Raw genomic sequence first — 26,460 nt, 5'->3', positions numbered from 1 at the left:
CCTGTAGATCAGAAATAACACATGAATCGAAAATAGTTCAATCTCCGGCCTGATAGTATGGGTTGATATCCATGGGGCAAATGAACTAATAACCATTATCTTTGGTAAATCCGTTTCATGATAAAATATTTTTTGTTGTAGTGCAAATAACAAAAATCAATTCGCGCGCGCGAGCCACAAATGCACGATCCCGAAGGATCCCGAGGAAGTTCATTGTGATATAAAAAAATAAAAGCGCAATTGCATTGATTTTTTGTTATTTGCACGTCAACAAACTCATACCAGTATCATAACATCGTAATTGTTATAATGGTATTTTGTTATTATGGTATTAGATATTACCAAAATTAAAACGAAAGCCTATAATTGCTCACCGATTATTATAAAATTGACCAAACCAGCGTTTCGTAGATACGCGCGAGTCACGTAGTAATAAGAGCGGTGCGTACTCGCGAGTCACATAGTAATAAGAGCTAATACGCGAAAACGAATTCGTGTTAAGAAGTTCAAAAACATTTCGAGAAAATAATTGACAGAAAGCTACTGAAAGAATTCATTTATCATGTCTTTATCTTCCTGACATTTATGTAGATACACTGTAAATACAGTGTTTAGATTTTTTGCAACACGTTTCTAAACACGTTTGAATGCTAAGTATAAGTTTAGAATGGAATTTGATGGCTTGTGTTTAGCACGTAAATACATGACTTCGACTTAAAGCCATGTTATAACATTTCCATAAAAAATAGATTAGTATTTCTTTTCTATAAAATGATAGCTTTTACTGTCAGATATGACCCCTTTTAATTTTGAGCCGGACAACTGAGGTAAAAGCTAAGAAAACTGAAATTTACTACCAGCGTAGATTTCGCCAATGCATGTCACTCCTTCGGTTGTGCTACTGCACGGGTCTTTGATGTGTGTGTACCATCCCGCACGCCGTGTACGTACTGTGATGTGAACATCGTGTACGTGTTCGACTAATATTTCAATCGTAATAATAAAATACAGCAGCTAAAATCTTGATTTTTGCAGGGCATGTTAGTTTAATAAGGTATATTACAACCGTGTAAAAAACAGAATTTTGAAAAATATTGAGGGCGTCCTCCACAGCAAATGTTATAATGTGGCTTTAAAGGAGTTTTTGAGAAAGGTTTTGAGAAAAGAAAAATGCTTTTAATTCGTAAATTACCGCACCTGTTGAATTTGTTTCGACATGACTTCGACATTGGTGTTTAGGAAAATTAGATATGTTTAGAAACGTGGTTAGTGTTTAGAAGGGTGTTTAAAGTCTAAAACACTATTTTACAGTGCATTGTTGTAACAAAAAGTAACAACCTTCAATTATAATCGTTAAAATGTTTATTGTTGTTCTCAAATTATTGTAACCAAGCTATTGATTGTGAATCGAGTGTAATTATTTTTACAATTTTATTTCGATTTATTGGCAATAATCATTGTCTGTAAAATTTGATGGACAATCTTAATGTACTTATTTGATTTTGCTAATTTCTGCTGTTGAAATAAAGAGCTAGGTATAAATCAAAGGAGAAATCTGTTGTCTTCTTCAAACGATGTCACGTGTTTACATTCATGATGACCTCTGATGATACAAGGCAAATTCATACATTAGTGTCTATGTCAGACCACATAAAGTCATTTGGACACTGTTTATTTCACATGCGTAGTTGTTTGTTACCCAGTCGTTTTTTTAAATTAACTTTAGCGGGTTCTCCGGCTTAGAACTGTCAGTCAAGCTTTCGTTAGGAATAGTTCTAACTTCTTAAGGGCAGAGTACCTAAGTATGAGACATGTAGGCCGCCCCTTGCTTACTGATGGCTCTGAAAAGTGGCTCTGAAAAGAGCCGTTTACTGAAGACCGCCCCTTTTCAACAGAGAAAAGTAGATAAATGGTGGCTCTGAAAAGAGATTGTCCAGTGTCATCAGATAACAAGCAGACCTCGCCTATCTGCTAATGTGAAAAGGTTTGGTGGTTTTGTGGTTCTCTGTTGACAGTTTCAGTGAAACGCTCTTTTCAAAGCCGCCACTTATTTACTTTTCACTGACAGGAGGCGGTCTTCAGTAAACGGCTCTTTTCAGAGCCACCACGTGCACATTAGCAGATAGGTGAAGAATTCAGAGCTACTCCTGACAAAAGCTTGACTGACAGTTCTAAACTTGTCCGACGGCAAAACCGCTGATAAACTTAATATAATTTTCGTAACCCTGATATGGCAGTGACGTCAACCCGTTGAGGCAGCTATTTTGTGCGCGCATCTATGTGTCGGCTAGGGCGAGTGAGTGCGTACGCCAGTGCTTTGAGCGTCCGCTAGCTTCTTGAAGCTACGCCTATAGTAGGAATTCCAATTGAATGAACGCAGCTTTCAATAGCTGTACTCGATCCAACCGCGATTGTATATCGCGTATTTCAAACTACAACGCGAACGCACGACCTTGGATACAATGGCATTGACAATGCTAACCAATCACGAGTGCGTTGGCATGGTTGGATTCACTCCCGCGTTACTCACGCACAGTCGCACACGCTGGCGTACATCGCACAGTGTACACAAATGTTCGTCACGCTATTGAAAGCTGCGTTCATTCAATTTGAATTTCCACTATAGTGAAATGCACTGGTGTCACTGCCATATCGGGGTGAACAATGGTATAATTGTTATCAGAGGATGATTTAAGGAAGCCCCATCATGCATTGTAAAAGTGTTATCACTAGAGTTTCAACTGCCACTTTACTTTTCAAATCCCATTGAACTCTGTGCAAAAGATGTTGTTTTAGAATTGCCCGTGTGTCATTATTACTTGGTCGATTTCAGATCTAAAGTGATGTATGCATGAAGGATAATTCACACCTTCTGTAGATAACATAAAATGTGAAATGGACCAACCTTTTGAAGGTGTATTTATTGTAAATATAGACCACTTGGCATGTGACGTCAATGCCCGGCAGTATGCGCGCGCATTATGACAATTTACATTGTTCTTTGCCCTGCAGTGTGCGTACGCATCGTAGTCTGCTAAGGGCACGTGCATTTTAAATCGCCCGCCACATTTCACACAGTACAATAAAGCCATTGAACAGTGTAGCGGCTCGTACGAGCATATCGATAGTCGAGTCCCTCGCCTTTGTTGATAAACAGTGATGTAAGTGGTCTATATCTGTCCAAATTCAAATTTCACCATGCACGTGTGTATACAGTGGGCGGGCAGTGGTGTCATGTTCACTCACACAGGTGTGCTAAACGCAAGACTTGCTGGGAAGTGCTTAAATCATCCTCTGAATTGTTATGAACTCCCGTCATAAAAGCCTATCCCACAATTTGTAATCATGAATTCAAATTTCACCATTACTCAAAAGCAGTATGATTATTCGTACATACGTCACAAATTCGACGGAGGGAAAATGATAAGAAAAACATATGTTTTGGCAACGATTGGATTTACACACATTTCTTTGACAACACGGGTGAGTTGCTGCTCTTGCCTGAGTGACACAGTGAAGGTAATTCGTTTTTATATGCTAATTCTATAGCTACTCAATTTTATGTTTAAAGAGGGATTTCGTGATCCTAGCATCCTTGCCATTTTTAGTAGATATCCACGAGAAAAGCTTATTCCCAAAATTTCAGTTGATTCCGATTTTGCGTTTGCGAGTTATGCATGATTTAGTGTATTACACTACTCCATAGGCCACTGTTGTAATTTCGTTCTGGTATACCAGAACGAAATTCAAATTTGGCGATATTTTTCCTAAACGAATACATAAACATTATGTAGCCAGATGTATCCAGTGATATAAAAATCTATACTTTTTGGGAGAAAAGTGGGGGGACGAGCCTGTGGATCACGAAATTCCCTTTAAAAAGGAGTGCGTATGACTTCATCTATTATAATCGTTTGTTTCAAAGTGTATATTAAACATTAGACTGAAGTTGGTTACACTTGTAAGTTACTTGATTGCACTAGGAGAACGAACGTGAACGCGGTACATGTCGTTTACCAAGTGCTGTCTACAATTAAAAAACACAAGTATATTAACGTGTGGATAAACAAAATATAATTTGCTAATATTTACGGTATGTTTTGTCAGCAATCTTTCAAAAATGTTCAATACTATAGACGTAGATCCCGGGATAGGAGGATAAATTCCACCCATATTTTATTCCCCAATGTTGACGCCTGTATAATGGGTTTCTGACCAAATATACCTCATTGGAATTTTTAATGTAAAATGTGCGAAATTGTGCGCGCTTCTCGCGAATGTATTCCACTTCTATCCCATATTTCACCGATTTTGCTTCAATATGGCAAACATTTTTCGCACCAAATGGTGCTGAATTCACTATGCATCAATTGTTTTCCAACCGCATCCCCCCATGTCAAAAAGAAATCTACGCCACGTCGCCACGCCACTGTTGCAATAAAGCATTGATATGGTTTAGATTAAGATTTAAGATTATAAACCTTGCTATTTCTTTCTCCAATATTGAAAAAATGCTTCAAAATCAGTGGCAAACCTTTAATTCAAATTGTTCGTAATCACGATTACCATAATCATGAGAATTATATTAATTCCCATTTTTACTAGATGCCCGTGCTAATAGCTTTACTCCTTGTTGCTAGCATCCTTACATCTTTCGCATCTCCAATCACCAAAGCAACGACACGGTGGCCTCGAGGTCAATATGGGATTCCTATGGACGACACCATCTCAGCATGTCCATCAAATAGTGGCCTCTACTGGCAAATAGGATACCGTATTCAGGACACGGAGTCCATTATTGTTCCACTGATTGGTGGTAATGAATGGTCTTCGCCATGCCATTTGAGGGGACCTTATGGAAAGCTGTATACACAGTTGAATTATTGCATGAAAGATGATACTTCAAATGATCCTGACTATGACTGGCCATCGGGAGAATATTGCGTGTATAGGAAAGGATCTTCATGTCCTACAGGTCAGTATCCAATGCTTGTCTTATCCTGTGCTGATGAACTGAATGTACAGTTTTAAAACCCCACAAAAATAGTGGGTATTTAATGCGTTTGTTGTATATCACAAACCAAAGGGCCGAAGCTTCTAATGACGTGCGTCACTCAGCTCAGGTGACTATCCTTTTGGTGCAAGTACTTGAAATAGTTTCAATTCAACTTCAGTATAATTGAACTTTATTTGGCGTTCACGCGCGTGATGAACTCAGTGGACTCGCCAACTTCATACTAAGGGGTGAACAGTGGGTGAATAATGTTCTCATAAATATACGTAAATTACACCCACGCATAATTAAAGGATGTTTAAAAATGACTCAGACCTGTATTTGTCGCATGATATAAACACGGTAGATACTATTATTTCACGTGGAACGCCTATAATAGTTATTCCACTTAGAATAATGGTAACTACCGCGTTACAGCAGGTGACAGATACACGGTTGTCTCAAAACAATACTTTTATTCTCTTAATAAAACAGGTGGTATGTAGTCGTTTGTGGTTCTGGAATAGATTTAGAAACTTGTTTCTTTGTCATTAGAACTTTCCTCTAGAATGACTGACATTTCAATTGTTATACCGTTCCGGTTGGTTTATAGTATAGTGTCTTATACCGATAATGTAGATGAAATCTGAACAACCGGTAAGAGGAGGAAGATGACTGAAAAGTTTTGATTAAATAAATGCAGATCCTAGCTGTTACATTAAAACCCATTACGAGTATACTGGTAATTGTTTTATTTTTATTATTATTTTGGCTAGGTTTCACAGAAGGATGGATCCAATGGGATGATGAGGACGGCGTGGACAATTCTAACGAAGCCCATGGTAGCCTCCCAGATGGTGTCTATGACAAGAACACTCTCATGTACTTCTGCTGCCGTGAAGATAGAGCATATGACACACCCATTGATCTACCAACTGTTGATCCATTCTTTCTCTTCCAAAAGAATCGAAACTACTGCCAGCAGGTCAATGGAATGAATGTAGCACAAGAGTTCTTCAAGTGGGATGGTGAAAATAACCTTGTTGATTTTAAAGACTATGAGGGCGGTATGACACCTTTTAATGCTGGTTTTGATGATGATCATAAATTGTACTTCTGCTATTATACTCCTATTTAAATGTTTTTGGTTAACACTTTTTCTGATTAAATTGGGTATCTAACAAAGGTATAATGTTAAAGACACTTGGACATAACATCCTTAAAAGTTAGTCTAAAAAGTAATAATACGTTCAGAGGTCGTAAAGTAATTTTGAGCCAGCATAGTGGTGTCGACATTTATACCTAATAATACTGTAATATGAGAAGTTATAGTTCCAATGTAAAAAAGTATAAAAAATGGGACAGTCGCTGCCTGTTAATTTTTGAAATGGATTTAGATATATGCCTACACACAAAAATCCAACTGACATTTTTCAAACTGTAAAACGGAGAATTATCCTCATACTGTTTGATTTTTGGTTTGCATTTAGGTTTTAGTGCCTACTTCACTTTCTCTGTGCTACATTTTTGAAAACATACCGTATTGCGGATCACATAATCTCATCATTACCATAATTACTGGTTGCAAATAATAGCTAGATTCGCCTTGGGAGTGAAATTTTTTCCCGTAAAGGGTGGTTCTATATTTGTGGTAAGCTGTTATCAGTGACGGATCATTGTATGTCACTTTGATAAAGTAATAGTTCTAAAGCTCTCTAAAGAGAGCTATACTGTGAACTGAGATGGTGTGGTGTGGTGTACAAGGCTCTTTTTAGAGCTATTGCTTTATCAAAGAACAGGGGATGGCTACTCTTGAAACTCCCCAGACAAGCAATGGTCTAGGTGACTTTCTGTTTATATTTGTCTACCAATTCATTTAATGCAAAACGTTTGCTATGAAAACCCGCTAGTTTATTATTACATAATGTGTATCTGCTGAGAATCTTGATTCATATTTTGCATTTTCCATGTTACTTTAACATGTTCATTAACTTGAAAATGGATATTCGGAAATCGTAATGACAGAAATTCCGAATTAAGAATGTTGATAGCCTGTCATATTCCAGATTTCAAAGTATACTATTTGCGGCGAAGATCACATTCTTAATTCCATTGAACGATTTCCTAAAGCATGGTGTATTTGAAAAGGCGTAAAAATTATAATAAAACGAGTGCTGGTCCCGTAAGCTTGAAGATAAAAAAGAAACATGCAGTTATAGATCGTATCCTTGTTTAACTTTGTGTGTGTTTTTATCAGGGCTATAAACCAGAACAAACAAGATAACTATGCAAGGTTACACTTTACGTCATAAATTTCTTTATGGGAAACAGAACAAATGTCAGCCGTATCTCAATTTAATGATAATTATTGAAAGTGTTAAAGAATCTGATATATTCCTGTCCGTTAATTGTAACTTGAACATGACCTTGTTGACTCATAATAATAACACTTTGTTGTCTGCAAAAGAAACTAAGGAAGCAAAAACCACCCAAACTTTGAACTCCGATGTGTAGGACGAAATATTGTAGTGAATAAAAACATTCACTTGGTTTTGTCATACAAAATCCAAAATGTCACTTTGTTGTCTTGTTTCTACGTAGGACGAAATATTGTAGTGAGTAAACATTCTAATGTGATATTCAGTTAGATTATCGGTTTCTATCTGTTCCTTTACAGCTAATCAAAAGTGCCACACAAATTCAAATTAAGGAATGTGTTCTTATCAGAAATAAAATTATCTTATAAAATCAGAATAATAACATAAGTATGGATACGTCATCGGCTTCGATTGAACAATTTTAAGATAATTTGTGTATGGATACTGCTTTGTATTTGCAAATCACGATTTATTGAAAAAAAATTCTCAACTTCTTTCGTTTGGTGTGACTTGTAAAGACACACCCTGCCTTTCGTTTCTAGATTGTGTTTGTGAATTGGTAGTTGTTACATCTATTTTTCTGTTCCGATTAAAAAATAAAGTATGAATTGTGTATAAATAAGGGTTGAGAGACGAGTTGATAGGTAGTATAAAAACTACGGACCATGTGTACATATCCAGTGGAATCACAGCTGCTCCAGTCTGAGAGAGAAGACCCATAATGATCACTGGCATCCAACAGCAAAAGTCTGTACCTACTATCACAGCCATACGAATCGCCATCTTGACTTGCGCCTGACGTTGACTTTTTCGCTTAAATTTCTTACCAGAATGTCTTAGGAATGTAAAGAGTATTACGTAAAGTATGAATATTGTTACAAAGCAAGTCAAGTTTAAACCAAGAAATATTGCAATTGAAAAATACCAGGCTGGTTTGGAGTCTTGAGCTACATGTAATGCAAATGTGTGATCTTCTTTATCACCAGAACCAGATTGTTGGTCAATTATGCTGTAAGTTGTTGGTCTTGTAATTAACGGAAGACCGATACAGACATCTGATAAATCGTAATAATCAGAATCAGGTCCGGCCATTAATGTTGGAACTATACTTACGATAAAACCTATTACCCAGAGCACGGACCCAATTGTTTGAGCTGATCTTAATGTCAACCGGTTCCATCCTAGTGGAAACACTACGCTTACGAATCTATCCACAGTTATTAAAGTCAAAAAGAAGACAGAGACTTCGCTTGATAATAAACACACGAATCCAATAAACTTGCACAATTTTCCCGCTCTCCATTCGTCCGAGTACAGGAAATATTTGTCACCAAAGTACAAATCAACACTCCCAATTACAACCATGTAAATTCCCATAAGAAAATCTGATGCAGCTAAATTACTGATTAAGAATGATTGGACGGCTTGTGTAGAACTTCGCGTTTTCTCGTGAAATCTCCATATTAAAGTAAATAAGTTTCCAAACAGAGCGCTTATTCCAAGAACCCAGATAGACACACGAAGGGCTGTGTTTTGCATAAGACTTCCACACATAAAAAGTGGAGGTTGAGGCTCCATGTTTATACAATTTTGTACATCAATGCTGCAGCAGATTCTATGATCCGTAACGTATCTTTGGATAAAAAACAATATGAAATTGGATAAATGTACGTTACAGCTTGCACCAGTTAAAGGATGTCTCCGGCAATGACAATATTATGCCTTATATGTAGGAAAAATAATTATCAAGTATGAATCACGTGGTTTTATTCAAAACAAACTCTCATTCCCGGGCGCCAAAATTGTCGAGTGCAATGACGTCCCAGTAATACAATGAAGGCTGACGACAATTGAGCACACATAACCATTACGTCATTGCACGTAGACAATTTCAGCGCGGGAATTTTGAATATCGCGTGTTGAGAGCCGACTGTTTTTATTCGTTTTTATGGTCAATATGAGTTTGTTTTAAATAAAACCGTTGTGATTCATGCTTGAGTATTTTTCTATCATATAGGCCTAAGGCATAATGTTATGATTGCCGGAGACTCCCTTTAAGAAACTCAGCTCAAAGATATACAGGCATATGACTGACCAACTTGGTAACTGAATCAACTAACTACTGTGATATGACTAATTGAATTCAGCAATTAATTACCAATTTACTTGTGTTTACAAATACTCACATTGATTCCAGATTAATTAGACCTTCAAACGCGTTAGGATCAATTGTAATATGAGCCACGTCTTCTGCATTGCTTGTTATAACACTGTGAAGGAAATATGTGGTATTTTTTTACACAAAGCAACATATGAAAATGAATAATTATATAAAAAAGATAAGTATATAGTTGTACTTACAGATACTTCAGTGAAGATAATCCAACGAATGCGTTAGAATGTATTGTCTCAATAGGAACATTTGAAATAAACCTGAAAGAAATAGACCACGAAACGCACCGTTTAAACACCATAGTAAATAAGTATTTAATTTTCATTGGTTTACAAGAACGACTAAATCCTTATAAAAGCTACAAAGGAAGCTGCAGCTACTTACAGGTCCACCAAAGATTCGAGCTCGAGGAATGAAAAGGCCCACAACTCTCTTAGTTTGTTTCGTGAAATATCCCTGGAATAAAACAATAAAGTATTTATATAATATTGAATGGCTTTGAGTGTGATACAAGAATATATTGCACGAGATGGAAAAATATTGCACGAGTCGAAAACGAGTGCAATATTTTTCTATCGAGTGCAATATATTCTTGCATCACACGAAAATAAGCCATTCAATATTATTATTATTATTTATATCAGGCTTTTGCTATGCGGTAAAATGACAATTTAAGCTTACCTAGCCACCGGGTTTGACCAATGTGTATTGTAATGTAAGCTTACCTTTTGACCTTCTTGTTTTCTGCTCTTTACTCTCCAAAGACAATTTCGGAATAATTATATATAGGTTTACTTGTAGATGTGAATTATATTTCCTAAGGTTATCATCATCCAGAATTGCCGCGAATTAAGTTTGTGATTTTACTTGTTTATACAGTACGAAATTTCCTGTGAGCCGTTACGATGTCTGTTGTGTATAGGCTATAGCCAATAATGTGCTATTATTCTAGCAATATAATACAAAAGTGATTCCGAGTGCATCAGAGTACTCTACTTTTCTCAAAAGGGTAACATATATTCTTCTGTCGACTTGCTGAAGTCTGGTTTACGAAACAACACACCTTTTAATAAAGTGTATCAGCGCAAAAAAAGCATGTTTCCTGGAAAACTAGAATGATTGGTGAAAGCAACACCATTTCTGGACATTTTCAGCTGTGCAAGAATTTTATGCGCAAAGGATATATAAATTCAAGTCAACAGTGGATTTTCCTGAACGGTGTTCTTAAATGTAAAAATAAATGTAGATATTTATATAGCGCTTTATGCCGTAAACAGCCTCAAAGCGCTTTACATTTATTCCGCCGTTATTAGAATATGTCGGAACCACGTTTGCTGCCTAGTTCATCAGTACGACTTTGACTACCCCTAACAGCTTCCCATTGCACCTGGGTGGGGTGAGGCAAGCGTGACAAAGCGCCTTGCCCAAGGGCGCAACACGGTGGCGAGACGGGGACTCGAACCCACGCACGCCAAGCAAGCTCGCAGATTATGAGTCCAAGGCCGTAACCACTGAGCCACCGTGCCCATCGCAGGACAAGTGAATCAGGATATATATCAGTCTTTCAGACAACATAACTTTGTAATCAACAACAAGAAGAAGGCTGCTGCTTTAGTAACAGTCCGAAACAACATATTTTGTTAATTCTAAATAAATCATAATATACTTATCATTAAATATTCAGCTAATGTTAACCCAATCAAACAGTTTGTTTTGTTGTGCATTCTGAAGCATATTTGGGTAAAATACTTACAACCAAACAAGAGTAGTCAACCCATCAAATGCGCGTCGCTGAATGCTGCTAATATTGTTATCATAGATATACCTACAGGTAAGAGATAGATGCAAACATTTTATGCATCATGGTAATTTGGCAAAACATGGTCATGATGGTTTCGTATCAATACAAATCATCATACATAAGAACACATCCCACACACCCACACCTCTCACACACCCACATCCCTCACACACCCACATCCGTTACACAGCCACAACCCAATACACCCCAACCATTGATTCCAGTTCGAGCAATCGACGGCGCGGTGGTGAGATCGTAAGCAGTATTGTCCCCATATACTTTGAACGTTTTTAAAAGGCTTTGTTCTTTTCATTATTAGTGTAGCATACTTACAGTGTGTCTAGGGCCAGGAATCCCTTGAACATTCCAGCCGTTAAAGTACTGACATTGCTACCAGAAAGTTCCCTTTATGTTTGAGAAAGTATTATGTAAAAAGAACTGTTAATTATCACGGACCGTTGCCAGATTTGCTAACACTCTATTTGCTTACTGTTAACATGGGTAACATTTGGTCTCATAATAATAAAGATTCCAATACAATGTGAAAATGAATTATTCATAAAATGTATACGTACAAAATATGGACGGTGTGAGCAATAGCGGTTAAGGTACTTGAATTCCAGCCATCGAGACAGTGTACATGAAGCAAGCTGTGTACGTAGAAACAATCGCATATATCCGGGCAACTTTTCTCATCTGAAAAAATGCAACTACGTTTAAGGTTTGAGTATGCCAAAACTTTTGTGTTGTACATGTAGAATGTCAATTAGATAAACCAAAATCCATCAAAGGCCTTAGTGAAACTGTGATCAACTATGATCAATATAAGTAAGAATCGTATTTTTGATAACAACCATGACCCACTAGTTAAAACCCATATCATAACAAATTCGTTGTTTTAAAGCCATGTTGTAACATTTCCATAAAAAATAGTTTAGTGTTTCTTTTCCATAGAATGTTAGCTTTTACTGTTAAATATTTCCCCTTTTAATTTGAGCTGAACAACTGAAGTAAAGCAAACGAAGATTGGAATTTACTACAGTGCGTATCACTCCGTCGGTCGTGCTACGGCGCTGTCCTTTGATATGTGTATGATCGTCCCATAGGCCATGTACGTACTGTGTTGTGAACATCGCGTACGTGTTCCGTCGTAATAATTAAACGACAGTTCCTGCGCTTAATTCAAAATCTCGGATTTTGACAAAACTACAGCATCTAAAGTCTTGATTTTTGTAGGGTATGATAGTTTATTAAAGTACATTACAATCGTGCAAAAAACAGAATTTTGAAAAATGTTAAGGACGTTCTCCTCAGTAAATATTAAAATATGGCTTTAATTGTTAAATTCAATATATACCATTTAAAAGAGGGCGGCTTTATTGGATTTTTTTGCGGAGCAAAGCCGTCATTGCCATCACAGATTCTAGAACTAGAATCTGTATTGCCATGGTCGCAACTACCGCTCAACCAATTGCGTTTTCAAGGATCTCCATGGATTATATAGAGACGGTATAAGATAATTTGGTATTGTTTTAGTATGTTGAATCATAGTCTACCATACCACAATCGATTTCGTCGTCTCCATTTTGGCAATCAACAGTGCCATCACACACAACCTCTTTAGGAACACACATCAGAGTTTCACCAGGTACTGCGTCACATAAGTATGATTCAGGGCAACTGATGCTCTCTACAAAATCAAATACTGTAATCATGATAATAAACTGAGCTCAAAAAGAAATATATAATTTTTCACAAGGTCATATCTTGAAATCCTGTCCATCAAATTGAACCAAAATTACACACAGATTTACTTCAATACTCTCCTCTTAATACATGTCAGTAACCAAGCAGTTATCCAACTGACACAACAGCAAAATGCACTGACATGGGACAGCTTCCTGGACTACATTCACAGCCCAGCCCTGTTTCATGAAAAAAGTGTATGAAAAGCAGAAAGCAGCACCGTTTTATCATCTGTGCAAGGATCTTGTGTGCATTCTCACAGATGTTTTGTCCTGGGTGCCAAATGTTGGGCTGTGAAAGTGAAGGAAGTCCGGAAGCTGTCCCATGACAGTGCATTTTGCTGTTGTGTCAGTTGGACAACTGCTTGGTTACTGACATGTGTTTTGAGTAGAGTATTAAGGTAATCATGTATGTAATTTTGGTTCATTTTGATTGACAGTATTTTAAGATATGACCTTTTGATTCACAAGTTGTAAAAAATTATAAGTTTCTTTTTGAGCTCAGTTTATGTGAATAGTTTGACGAGCTAATTAAATTCAATTACGTAAAACATTATAATATGATTGCATATAGTGAACGAACACCAATGCACATAGTGAACGAATATCAATGCATATAGTGAATGAATAATCGAAAAAGATCCAAAATAATCTGATCAACTCTTACCACATGTTGTTTCATCTTCCATATTGCCACAGTCGTCAAAACCGTTGCATTTAGCTGTTATATCAGCACACAGCCCATTTTTGCAGTCAACTTCTTCTGTAGTACAGTAACTTGCTGAATTAAAATAGAGTATATATCTTGGCTTATCTTAGTGTTTTAATGCAACTCCTGTATTCAGAACATGTGCATACCTATGTTGTATTCCTACACTGCAAAAAAATATTTTACTCAACATTGAGTAAAAAGGTCATAACTCAACAAGTGAGTAAAAAAATTACTCATCATTAAGCTCATTATAGGTCACAACTCAACAAGCTCATATTGGTAAATATTACCCAACATTGCGAGTAATATCTATTAAAATTTTGCTCAATGTTGGGTATTATTTACTCAATTTGAGTAATATTTTACTCATTTGTGATGCGATCAAGCAAAATCAGTCGGAACTCAGAAATATTAAATTTTTAGTTTCTTATAGGATAGTAAAAAGCATTTAAAAATCTGGATTTTGCAGAAAACCCCATTGAAATTGAACAACCCGTTCCAAAGATATGAGCAATTAAAGAGTTTCCAAAACAACAGGAAACAAAAGGAATTATTTCCTTTGTATGGCTATATCTCAAAATCAATATTTCCGACTGATTTGGCTTGATCGCATCACATTTTGTTGAGTTGTGACCTTTTTAGTTGAATAAAATATTTCTAAGAGTGTAGCGGATGGATGTTAAAACAACAAGTACATAAAAAAGCGCAAAGTTTCTGTTTTCCCATTTCCGAACGCCGAATGTAAATTATTCTTTTTAGACCATTTACAAAACCACATTTTCAAACCCACCCCCTGTATTATGACTTTACCTATATCTTCCATACTGGTGTGAGTATCTGTTACAAATGAAAGTTACCCAATTCTATTCGAAACTCATACTCCCTCTGTGGAAGACTTTAGCTAAATTAAATCGCCCACAGGGGTAGTATGGATTTTAAACGGAATAACCAACTCACAATGACGTAGCTATACTTTACCCATTTGGTTCACCAGATCCAGCTCCAGATGGAATCCTCTTCGTGATCCGGTTCGATCACTTGCAAATTCTATCTCCACTTCTTTCATCGGTGTCTTAATTCTTGTGATTTTTACCGTGCCCGTAAGCAGTGCAAGTAAGTTGTTATTTTGGAAAGCATCTGTTTCTTTCACAGTCAATATATCGTAACCTCTTTCTAGGGTAAAATCAAGAATACTAATGAGGATCCAGAGATTGTCGTCCGTTGTTGTTACCCTCCATAGGCAAGACAATTCATTTGGGTAATATAATGGGTAGTTTGTTGATGTGACATTTTGTGTACGCTGTCCATCTTCGAGTCTATAATGTGTTGCGCCACATTCACCTATATAGAGATATAACGAAACGATGTAGGATGTAATTATTATTTTTCTATTAATTAATTAATTAATTAATTATTATAGGGCATTGTTATACACATTTTTGCTTCTCATATCAAAACCGATGGAGCAATACAGCTCAAAATTTAGAAATATATTGTTTTAATGGTAAGCCTCAATCTACGATTTTAACCTACAAACTATAATCTCAACAATAACACATAGGCCGAAGCCCAACATGATATAACTCCTCCCGGGAACTCCTCTATTTTTGTCATACATTAATGTTGGTCTCCAGTAGTTTTGTGAAACTATAAAACAATATGTACATCAGAGTTCAATTAATTACTGCTACAAAACAAAGGCGTCGGATAATATCTCACCACAATCATTTTCGTCAGATAAATCAGCACAGTGAAACATCCCATCGCATTTGAGTTCCAAATCGTAACAAATTGGATGCAAACTTGATGAGCATGAAAAATCACCTTCATTACAATATCCTACACACACACAAATTTTAAAAACAATTATTTATATTTTTACAGTCTCGTTTTCAAGAAATTAGCTTTATTGTAAAAACAAAAATTGCAGGTTGTCTTTATCTGGTCATGTTCTGAAATGTTTTCATCATCAATCAATATGGCCATATTGATTGGAATTGGAATTCTGGATATCCATGGCTATTTATGGACATTTCTGGACACAACATGTAGTTGTCTTAATTTTGAATGTTCTTAGTTTAATATTGTTGCCTTTTATTGGCAGCACTGTAAACTAGGTTTGAGCATTGCTCACACTGCAAAACCAGCAGAGAAACACATGGACACTGTAATACTATGTTATTGTTTACACAAGATGAAAAAAGCACACTTTTAACATTATCTTGTTTTAAAAACAAAAGTGTTAAAAAGCACACGCTGTTTTTGCAGTGCATTTTTCTCTGGGCAGAGCGGTCACTGGGGATGTGTTGTGTTTTATGCATAGAATGGTATTAATTGTTTATCAAAAAGGGAGTACAAAGCAGTCTACAGTGCATTAGGCTTGCATATTTTGTGAAATTCAGCACACAAATAAAATAAAGCATTATACCTGTAAACGATATTTGTAAGTAGGCAAAGAATCCCAGATCAGGAACACTTTCATCCGATATAAATCTCAACCACATATATCCATCGTGGACAATCACCATAGGTACCACCTCTCCACTTAACCTAGTAACTGTTGAATCCACACTAATGTTATGTCCGTACCCAACCTCCAAAAAATCAAACCGGTTTTCTAGATTAAATTCCATGAAACTTATTTGAATCGCATGCTGCGTGTTTGCCGTTGCTACAACCCATGTACATTCCAAATTCAATGGATACATATTTGGATAGAGCGGGGATGTGATGTTGATTGCTTCATCATTAGATAGATGAGAAATTCCCGATTGGCATAGATCTGTTAAAAACGATTAAATAGTATGTTAATATGTGCCATCTGAACACTAGGTCATGCCAGAGATGTGTACGTGTAAAATGAACTCTTGAACCTTTTCAATGACGCTTTTAGAAACAGTGGGTTAACGAAGTTTAGAAATCGGGTTTAGAAATATATTTGTAACACTAAGCTGAATAATTTTTCACATTATTAACTGCTTTTGTGCACAAAATAATGACTTAAGCTGTTCATAAAAACTTGCAAGCTACTTTAACACTTTCTTCGGGTAAATTACTCAGTACGTACCGCAGTGGTCTTCATCGGACCAGCAATGATTGAAACCATCACATTCTAATAATTTGTCCAAACATACATCTAAATTAAGACAATTATAGTCTCCAGTGGGACAGGTCCAATCTGTGAGAGAAAATAAGTGCAAAGTAAGGTATAATATCATCACAGACTAATACAGAGTATTTTCCAACAGTCCCGGTACATTGTATGCTGTGAATTATCGCATATTCATGAGAGCCGATCGTTCGATTGTAACCATGGTGACGTGTCTTCGCGTATACGCGAGAGAGTTTTGTCTGTCGCATTTCATGGAACAATCGGCCCTCATTAACGGGTGATGCTGAGACTTTGACTGCTTGGAGTTTCTCTGTATCTCTTTAGTCCATGGATATACCGGGGAATTTTGATAATGTACACATCAAAATCACGACCAAATCGTATACTTAAAATATATTCAAATTAGACATCGCAAATGGATCTTCATCACATTTTTGCACCATTTTTGTTTTTTGCTTTACAGAGTCCATACCCAGCAAACACAAAACGTTTTCGACATCATTCGCAAATGGTTATAAAAGGTTGTCAGAAAACATTTAAATGTCGGGTTATATAAAGGGTATATTAAGAGTATAAAACGTTTTCATTTTTTGATAATCTACTGATCAGCAAACAAAAATGTTTTACAGAAAACGTTTAAATGTCGGGTTATATAAAGGGTATAAAAAGGTTTTAATAACATTCCAAAAACATTCTTGAAAACTTGATACAAAACATTCTAAACATAATGTTATTTTGGGGTTGAAAAAATATTTTGCGAAAAATGTTTGCCCAAAATATTTTCAATAACGTTTTAAAAACGTTTTCATGACCTTTATATAACCCGACATTTAAATGTTATTAAAAGGTTTTGAAAAAAACATTTTGAGAACATTTCTGTGTTTGCTGGGTTGAAATATTTTAACATAATGTTATTTAAGTATTGACACAATATTTGGCAAAATGTTTGCAAAAATAGTTTACAATAACATTTTTGGAAACATTTAAAATATTGTTCTAGTGTGTTTTTCATACAAAACGTTTTAAAACGTTATCATGACCTTTATATAACCCGACATTTTAATGTTATTAAAACGTTTTTACCTAAACCAAAAGCCAAAATATAACTTATTTAAAACGTTTTTAAAACGTTTTTGTGTTTGCTAGGTACATAGATACACATGATTTTGAGACAATATTTTGGTATGTTACACGTATCTCACTGTGTCAAAATAGACATCTTGCTGGGACTTTAAACATATTAATGTTAATGTTACAGCAATGTACCATATTATGAAGTGAGTACATTATAGGAAAATCGAACGATTAGGGATACCTCAACTTCTGTAAGAAAATGGTATTGAATACCTGTACTGTTGTCCCAATAGACTTCTAGAACAAAGCCTATATCCGTAACGCTCTTATCGGATTTGAAGTGGAGTAACAATTCAGATGTATTTGATCTGAGTACGTTTGGTGCAGTTTCCCCTGTGACAGTTATAACCGTCCTGTTTGTCTTGCTGTAAGGTTCGAAATTTATCTCTAAGAAATCATAGAAAATCTCCGTGGTGAATGTTACGAAGAAAACGACTATATAAGCGTTATCTGACGCTGTAATGAACCATGAGCACTCAAATGACATGGGGTATTGGCTAGGAAACAGTGGCGATGTTATGTTCACATTGTCTCCTGCAGATAAGAAAATATCCTTTTTGCCACAAATATCTGTAGCAATAGAAAAATGAAGATGAAAAAAGCAAAATGTATATAATTATACTTCGATATAATAAGTTAGACTACATTACTTCAAGTCCGTTTCTAGCCGATTGTGATGCAATCAGCCTTCATTGTATTACTGGGACGTCATTGCACTCGAAAATTTCGGCGCTATGGTCACTATGAGTTTGCTTTAAATAAAACCATGTGATTCGTGCTTGATAATTATTTTTCTTACATATAAGGCATAATGTTGTGATTGCCGGATATTTCTTTAATAATAACCATAATAATAATAATAATAATAATAATATTAATAATAATAATAATAATAATACACACTTAACCATACCGATATACTCCACGAATCTAATCAGGTAGACTAAAGCATCTAACAATTTCGGCTGATGCTATTGGAATTTATAATACTTCATTTTTGTCACATTTGCATATATTTCACAACATAAATACGTACTGCAAAATTTCTCATCCGATTCATCCATGCATGCTGGTTTCCCATCACAAGTTACGTTTTGGTTCCAGCAACCATAGCCAGAAGAACAGACGAAATCTTGTGCTTCGCATTTACCTACAAAACATAGATGCAACACCATGATTATGATAATGTGAAGCAGGATCTCATTGTTCTCTGCTAGATTAGAATTATTTTGTAATCATTAAAGCCCCTCAGAAAAACACATTTTTCTAGAAAAATATATATTGAACCTTTTGAAATAAAAGGTCAAACAATTTTGGAACATACTCTGATGTTGTAGGCTCATCGATCTTGCACAAGTACCGTATCGATGATGACTTAGTAAGAATCATCGCAAATTGACGGGGGAAAATTTTGAATTCTATTACCCCCACGACCCATTATTCAAAATCGCGCACTGTGATTTGTTGAAACGCGTCACGTGAAAGACCATTAATTAGCAATAAAGTGGCCAGCTGAGGGCAACGAACTATATGTTCTTCTCTCATCACAACAGCGCACAGCAAAGCGCGATACAGTATATTAGCGTCGTTACGCATTCTACGCAAAGCATTACGCTCGCGTTCTACAATATCGCTCACTTACGCTTTGGCTACGCGTAGGCGCTCCACCTTGAAGTAAACAACTTGTAATATTTGGGCAAAAAATGTGATATCTTCTCTTTAAATCGCACTATTTTGTGGTAATAGAATGCGCCTCACCCATTATTTACGTTTTTACTGCCTCGGACACATTATTTTCGTGTAAAGGATAATGCATTACCCTTTATTTCTTAAATAATTGGTGTCACCCCAAGATGTTGGATTGGTGTTAGGTAAATATTATATTTGGGTGGAGACAACTGTTTTAAAGTTGCCGCACGTAAAACATTTCCATAAAGCGAATGATCTGAAAGGAATTCCAAGGTGTATAATTGGTTTTTTTCTTTTACTACCTCGTACGATGTAAATTATAACTGTTGGGTAATTTCAACAATTTGTAAATGCTTAATACTGGCAATCCCGGCCTGTTGAAGCAAGTGGATTGTGATCTTAGTGGTTTCAACTTCAATCAATGCAATAATTATAATGCAATTAGTATGAATAAATCTGGCTTTAGAAAGAAAGAAAACAGATCCACCACAGATCAAATTCTTGCTTTGAGAAGGATCGTTCAGAGCATTGACGAAAAGAATCCCTCTGCAGTGGTAACTTTTAACGATTTCAAGAAAGCTTTCGATACCGTTCACAGAGGCAAAATGGTCAAAACCTTGAAAGTTTGTGGTATCCCAGATATCATCAGGAATGCAATTGACGACATTACGTATCAGAGTACAGAAGCTAAAGTGAAAACACCAGATGGTTACACATCGTCACTGGGCGGGAAAAATTTATATTGAATGATTTGCTTAATCCATGTTCAAGGACCAAAATTACATGCTGGAAACACCTCATATTTACTTTTGGCCCTTGAAAATGGATAAAGGCTTGTAGGTGTAGACTTTATATTGAATGATTTGCTTCATCCATGTTCAAGGGCAAAAAAGTACATATGAGGTTTTTCCCGCCCAGTGACGACATATAAATTTGAAAACTTAGCAGGAGTGATGTGTATGTATGTACAAAGTAATACTCTGGCACCATTATGTTTTAATTTTTAACATTCTCCTGCAAGAGTGTTAATAGTATACCCAGCAAACACAAAACGTTTCCGACATCATTCACAAAAGGTTATAAAAGGTTGTCAGAAAACGTTTAAATGTCGGGTTATATAAATGATATATTAAGGGTATAAAACGTTTTCATTACATTAAAAATCATTTTTTGATCATCTACTGCTCAGCAAACAAAAAATGTTATACAGAAAACGTTTAAATGTCGGGTTATATAAAGGGTATAAAAACGTTTTAATAACATTCCAAAAACCTTTTTTGAAAACTTGATACAAAACATTCTAAACAGAATGTTGTTTTGAGGTTGAAAAAATATTTTGCGAAAACGATTGCCCAAAATATTTGCAATAACGTTCTAAAAACGTTTTCATGACCTTTATATAACCCGACATTTAAATGTTATTAAAACGTTTTTGTGTTTGCTGGGTAGTATCTTCTTTGAGTCTTACTTGAATTATCAGTTTGTAGGATTATTAGTTTAAAACCTCTTTCCACATCAGGGGCTTCAGATAGGAACTCAATCCAGGCATAGTTATTATCCATTATTAGCGAGTTCGCTTGCACGTCTCCTCCTAGTCTGAAAACTCTGCAAAGAACATAAAATATATGCCATGATAATATTAACTCCATGAATAATATTATGTTTCTTCGTATTACGAAACATCGAGAAAACCCAAATAATTCTAATTAATAACAACAGCAGTGATTCTTAGATGGAAAATTCATACAAATAGTCCAATAAATTAAAATTCTACTTCCTATCAATAGCAATTCGTCAAAAACGTTTACTCAGGTTGTATTGACCTCATCTATATTTATGGCAGTACCCTGCTGCCTATGTTAATTACTTCCTTAATCCATCTTTTTCTATCTTTTTTGACTCTCTGCTAGCTGAAAGATAATCAATTGACGACTCCGTACACAGATTTTCAGTGCAACAATAGCAACGAAAACGTCGACAAGCAAGTGGAATGTTCTAAGACTAATTGGTATGAAGTAATTAGAACTAAGAATATCTTCAAGGATATGATGATGATGAAAAACCACGTTTTTCAATGCAGATTGACATGCTCGATTTCTCTCCTCGTGAATATTGCACTGCGAAATTTAAACATTTCTTTTGTATACTTAGATCAGGTAACTTCAAACCAACTGATTTTCTTCTTCATACCATTATATAAGAAACTGAAATGAAAATCGAATCTCCTTGCTACCAATTTTAAGTTTCTAACAAAGGGTAGAAACAAAGATATCAACAATCATATGAGTCAAGAGCTTAGGCAGGATAATAGGAAACCACCTGACCAAAACCAAAACTGAAAATATTTGAAATGAGGCATTGACCACTGGTCACGTAAAAAGTTTTTCTTATCGATTAGTGGGGCACTGCAAAGAAATTAATTGTGTAGAGACAAAGTAGAAAACTTTTATAATACTGTTATTTGTTTTACGATACTTGCAATAGATGCATTAATGTAACTCTACAGACTCATCCTTTATTTATAAAATGCATTTCCAATTTTTTCATAAAACTAAAAATACCTTGTAGAGTTGAGAAAGGAATCCCCATATCCAACATCGAGATATGTATCAATATAAGTAGCAAAATCTATGAACTGGATCAGAATCCATGAATTCTCAGGAGCAGTAATGGTCCATTGGCAGAGTACTGACTCCGGGTATCGTAGCGGGTAATTGGGAGAGATAAGTATTGCTGTTTGTGTGGTTGCCAGGTTAATGATCCGATCGCCACAAAATCCTGAAATATAATGTACAAGCAGCGTTTTCAATATACAGTAAGCCAAAGAATTAAGGTACCAGTTGTGTTCACCCCTATATATCCTAAATAAAGACAAGTATGTCAAAATTGAAATAGCAGCCAATACCTGTACTCTTTAGCTCTGCTTGAAGACCTTATTTGTTGAAGTTGATTGAGAATTAAAGAAACGGTGATCTAAAATCTACCGAAGAAACGAAATCAAAAGTTGCACTTTGTGTTCTAATCAATGAAAGCGCGACGCTAGTTATAACGTGCGAATCAATGGAAGCATGGCGCTAGTTCTCTTGTTCGCGAACGCTTTTATGTACAAATCAATAGGGCATGCAATGAAGCAAACTGCAACTTTTAAATTGGCATCTTCCTTGGGTTTTTGGATCGTCGTGATTTTATTTCTGCAACAATTTCAACAAATGAGGTCTAAAATTTCGAGCTAAAAGATGCAGCTATTGGCTGTTGGTTCCAATTATGACATATCTGTCTTTGTTTAGGATATACAGGGGGTGAATATAACTGGTACCTTAATTTTTTGGCTTACTGTAGCTCGTAATAACAATAAAAATAAAGAAACAGCTTTAATTCAAGGGCAACCGAAATTGCGTATCAAACATTTATCGGTAACACTTGTAATATTTCCACTACATGTTATTGTTAGTTCAAGACAAGAGGAATATCACTAAAAGGATATGGTACCACTTTAATTCAGTAACAGAAATTGCGTAGCCAACATTTGTGATGCGATCAAGCAAAATCAGTCGGAACTCGGAAATATGCAGTTTCTTATAGGATAGTAAAAAACATTTATAAGACTGGAATCTGCAGAAAACACCATTAAAATTGAACAACCAGTTCCAAAGATATGAGCAATGTGTTCCCAAAACAACAGGAAACAAAAGAAAATAGTTCCTTTGTTTGGCTATATCTCAAAATCAATATGTCCGAGTTCCGACGGATTTTGCTTAATCGCATCACATTTATGAATTGGTTGAATTGTGATGTTTTCCTGCTGTGTTACTGTTAGACAACATGAGTATTATTAACCCTAGAACTATGAAGGGGGTTGTATCAATCCCCCTAAGATCCCCAAATGACTTAAGCTAATCGATAATCCATCCTTTGCGCTCATTTTAGTGATACAATTTTTACCCCATAGACCATAGGGGGGTGGTGAGGCTCACCATTGGTTTCTACAGTAAAATCAATGATTTTCATTTCCCTCTTTTAACATTTTTCCAAGAGCTACTAACTTTTTACTTGTTAGTTAGGTGAAACTAGTAATTTCCTTTAACATTTAGGAGTAAATTTGGTGAAAATCGCATTTTTGTAGAATTTTTAGCCGAAAATTGATTTTGCCTATACTTTTGTACATAGCCAGAATTTCTCAAATTTGCATGGGCCCCCCTCACATTATGACCTCATAGCGACATTCTGTGAGGAATGTTTGTACTTATTTTAGTATCACTGGATAGAGGATAGTGGAAATCCATAGCTATACATTGGTACCAAATTGGTTCATGCACCGGTCATGCCCAAGGACTGTATGTGTACTTGGTTTATCGGTTTCCTCCTGCTTTAAAAAAATCGATGATTGCCAGTAGTTTGGTTATCACAAACATTAATGGAATTGGGGAGCTGCAGAGATATGATGTTACAATCTAAGTGCGTATAGGTTTGCGCCGGTTTCGGCTGCAACCGATTTTAATGATTCACCATAGCAGCGAAATTACAGCGCTTTGAATCCTCCAAATCTGGAAAAAGGCGCAATATAAATCCAAAATTTTTTTTTTATTTACTCTCTAATTTTCTTACCCGTACATTCTCTTTTAACAACCTTCAGTCTATTCAACCGAAATAACAAAGTCAAATTCAATTTAATGTGTGTCAGATAACATTAAGTAAAATAACGACTTTGTCATGTTCATTGTTAATTATAACATTTTGAAAGCTTTGAAAGCGTAGGCAGGCAATATTATTGTTGTTATATTATGTTGACAATATTGCATCCTCTACGTGCAGGGGCGTAGCCAGCTTTCTTGATCAGGGGGGTAAAAATAAAATTATGGGGGCACAGACGAAAAAAATTGCAGTTGCATCATACAATACATAGAGACTGTATGTCTTCGAGCTTCCCGAAAAAGGCCTTATTGGGATGATGTGCGCGCGTAGCGCAAAAAAAAAATGGTATTTTACGCTATTTTCGCCCATTATCCGACTAAAAAAGGGCTTTATTATTACAATGTGCGCGCGTAGCGCGGCAATTTTTTGTATTTTACACTATTTTGGCCCTGAATTTTGCTAGAAAAGGGGCTCCTTGCCCCTTTTCTTTTCCTTTGCCCTCCTGATTTTCTCTTTCATTTTTGTCAGAGGGGCACCTTTTCTTTCATTTTTTTGTCAGGGGGGCCCTCTGCCCCCCCCCCCCCTGCCCCCCTGGCTACGCTACTGTCTACGTGTCATACGCAAATTCGCCATTTTGTTCATACACTCAAATCTGCATCGATCGAAAGCATTGTCTATTTCAACTTAATACACATTTTCAGCATGGCAACACGTTTAAGAATTTGCTTTCCCGGAAATATTGTAATTAACCCAAACTCTAAAAGTATTCGTGTTTAAGTAATATATATAATTATTAAATAATATGAAATTTGCGTCATTAAACACGGAAGTATCAAAGAATGATTCAATCTTTGTAATAGCAAGTAGTTAATTGTATATATCGATATCGTTTCTTTATCATATCAATTTGTAAGGGCTCTTTAGCAAAATCATAGTTCATTGAATTTACAACCGTATGACAAAACAGGCAATAATGCACAAGATTTGCAATTTAAACATAATTGGCCATTGCTCATTAAAATTAAACTAGTATATGGACAATATACAATGAAGGGTGCTATTTCATTTAATGACATAAAATTTGAAATATATTGTAAGTATCACTTGAGGTTTTGACTTTTAAAACCTACATTTTTGTCAAAAATTGTGTGTGAATAGTTTGATTTCAACAGATTTACCACATTCGCCTTGCTATAAACATTGAATTGTGTCATATGTTGACCTAATCAAAAAAATTGTATTTTATAGTGGGAAGTATTAGCTTTCGTTCGATATAAATGAATATATGGATGAAGGGAACACTTGAGGTTTTGACAAAAAACAATCACAGATGCCTATTTTCCAGCTACGGAAGCTCAAACAGCTCTTATGATGCTATGCACTCAACCATGTAGATTAAACACAGAATGTGTTCTCTACAAGGTACTGCTGCTTGGACGAAATTGTGTGCTCAGGTGTATCGAGGTGGAAACTGTACATAGATGCGTTTACAAGAGAATCGTTTTTGTATCCAAACCTTTCCATAATTGTTATGTTATTTTTTATTTTAGTATGTGTCCTGCCTGTAATAAATGACTCCCTTTATTTTATTTCATTTCATTCTTAGTTAACAGTCATCGATGACGGTTTCCCGATATACCGTATTCTGGGATATCAAGATTTAGCGTTATTTCGTCTTGGATTAGACTGGTTAACCTAGGTAAACCTAAACAGGATGGTATGACTTCATCACACGCTACTTCCACATTGACCATGCCCTCCAATCACAAATTTACATTTTATTGAGTCTTATATCATTATTTTAATCCTTTTTGATATGATATGAGAGCCAATAATGTCCATTTAAAGGCCAGAATACCGCGTTTATTTTGGTTTTCAAAATCCATCAAAATATCTTTATTAAAGTCGCAGGGTCAATAAAAATGGACTTTTCATACCACAATCTGCAATTCGATAGAGAAAAGAGTTGATGTGTGGATGATATTGTTGATTGGCCATCCTTCATCAATGAATGCCTCATCATCTTTCAACCTTGACCTAAAGATTTATCTATTTGTTTGATTAAAACATAGACTACTTTGGGTAATGAAA

The 26,460-nt window shown here is 35.7% G+C and overlaps 2 protein-coding genes across 2 annotated transcripts; one reads left to right on the top strand and one right to left on the bottom strand.

Annotated features, from left to right (window-relative positions):
• The first annotated feature begins 4,605 nt into the window (after window positions 1-4,605).
• On the top strand, window positions 4,606-6,131 carry LOC140154500 (uncharacterized). The gene is made up of 2 exons (XM_072177068.1): window positions 4,606-4,975; window positions 5,770-6,131. The coding sequence occupies exons 1-2, from the start codon at window positions 4,606-4,608 to the stop codon at window positions 6,129-6,131; spliced, it is 732 nt and encodes a 243-aa protein (XP_072033169.1).
• A 6,746-nt stretch (window positions 6,132-12,877) lies between these two features.
• On the bottom strand, window positions 12,878-26,123 carry LOC140154499 (bone morphogenetic protein 1-like). Its single transcript, XM_072177067.1, has 10 exons — window positions 26,009-26,123; window positions 22,299-22,515; window positions 21,206-21,342; window positions 19,085-19,198; window positions 18,262-18,618; window positions 16,870-16,980; window positions 16,231-16,584; window positions 14,781-14,975; window positions 13,758-13,871; window positions 12,878-13,050 (listed from the first exon to the last, which is right to left on the bottom strand). Exons 1-10 carry the CDS (start codon window positions 26,121-26,123, stop codon window positions 12,878-12,880), a joined length of 1,887 nt encoding a protein of 628 aa, XP_072033168.1.
• Between the last annotated feature and the right edge of the window lie 337 nt (window positions 26,124-26,460).

The sequence above is a fragment of the Amphiura filiformis genome, chromosome 6, assembly GCF_039555335.1.
Source record: "Amphiura filiformis chromosome 6, Afil_fr2py, whole genome shotgun sequence".
Classification (NCBI taxonomy): Eukaryota; Metazoa; Echinodermata; class Ophiuroidea; order Amphilepidida; family Amphiuridae; genus Amphiura; species Amphiura filiformis.
Note: the sequence above shows the minus strand (reverse complement) of the source record. Positions and strands in the feature narration are given on the sequence as shown.

Bases quoted from the DNA above. Each gene is read 5' to 3' on its own strand.
- LOC140154499 (XM_072177067.1), bottom strand. From the start codon at position 26,123: ATGGTCAATGTGGAAGTAGCGTGTGATGAAGTCATACCATCCTGTTTA. The intron at 16,585-16,869 runs GTACGTACTGAG...CGTTTTTAACAG, and splicing joins GTCCGATGAAGACCACTGCG to ATCTATGCCAATCGGGAATT. The intron at 14,976-16,230 runs GTATAATGCTTT...ATTTTACCCTAG, and splicing joins CTTACAAATATCGTTTACAG to AAAGAGGTTACGATATATTG.
- LOC140154500 (XM_072177068.1), top strand. From the start codon at position 4,606: ATGCCCGTGCTAATAGCTTTACTCCTTGTTGCTAGCATCCTTACATCT. The intron at 4,976-5,769 runs GTCAGTATCCAA...TATTTTGGCTAG, and splicing joins AGGATCTTCATGTCCTACAG to GTTTCACAGAAGGATGGATC.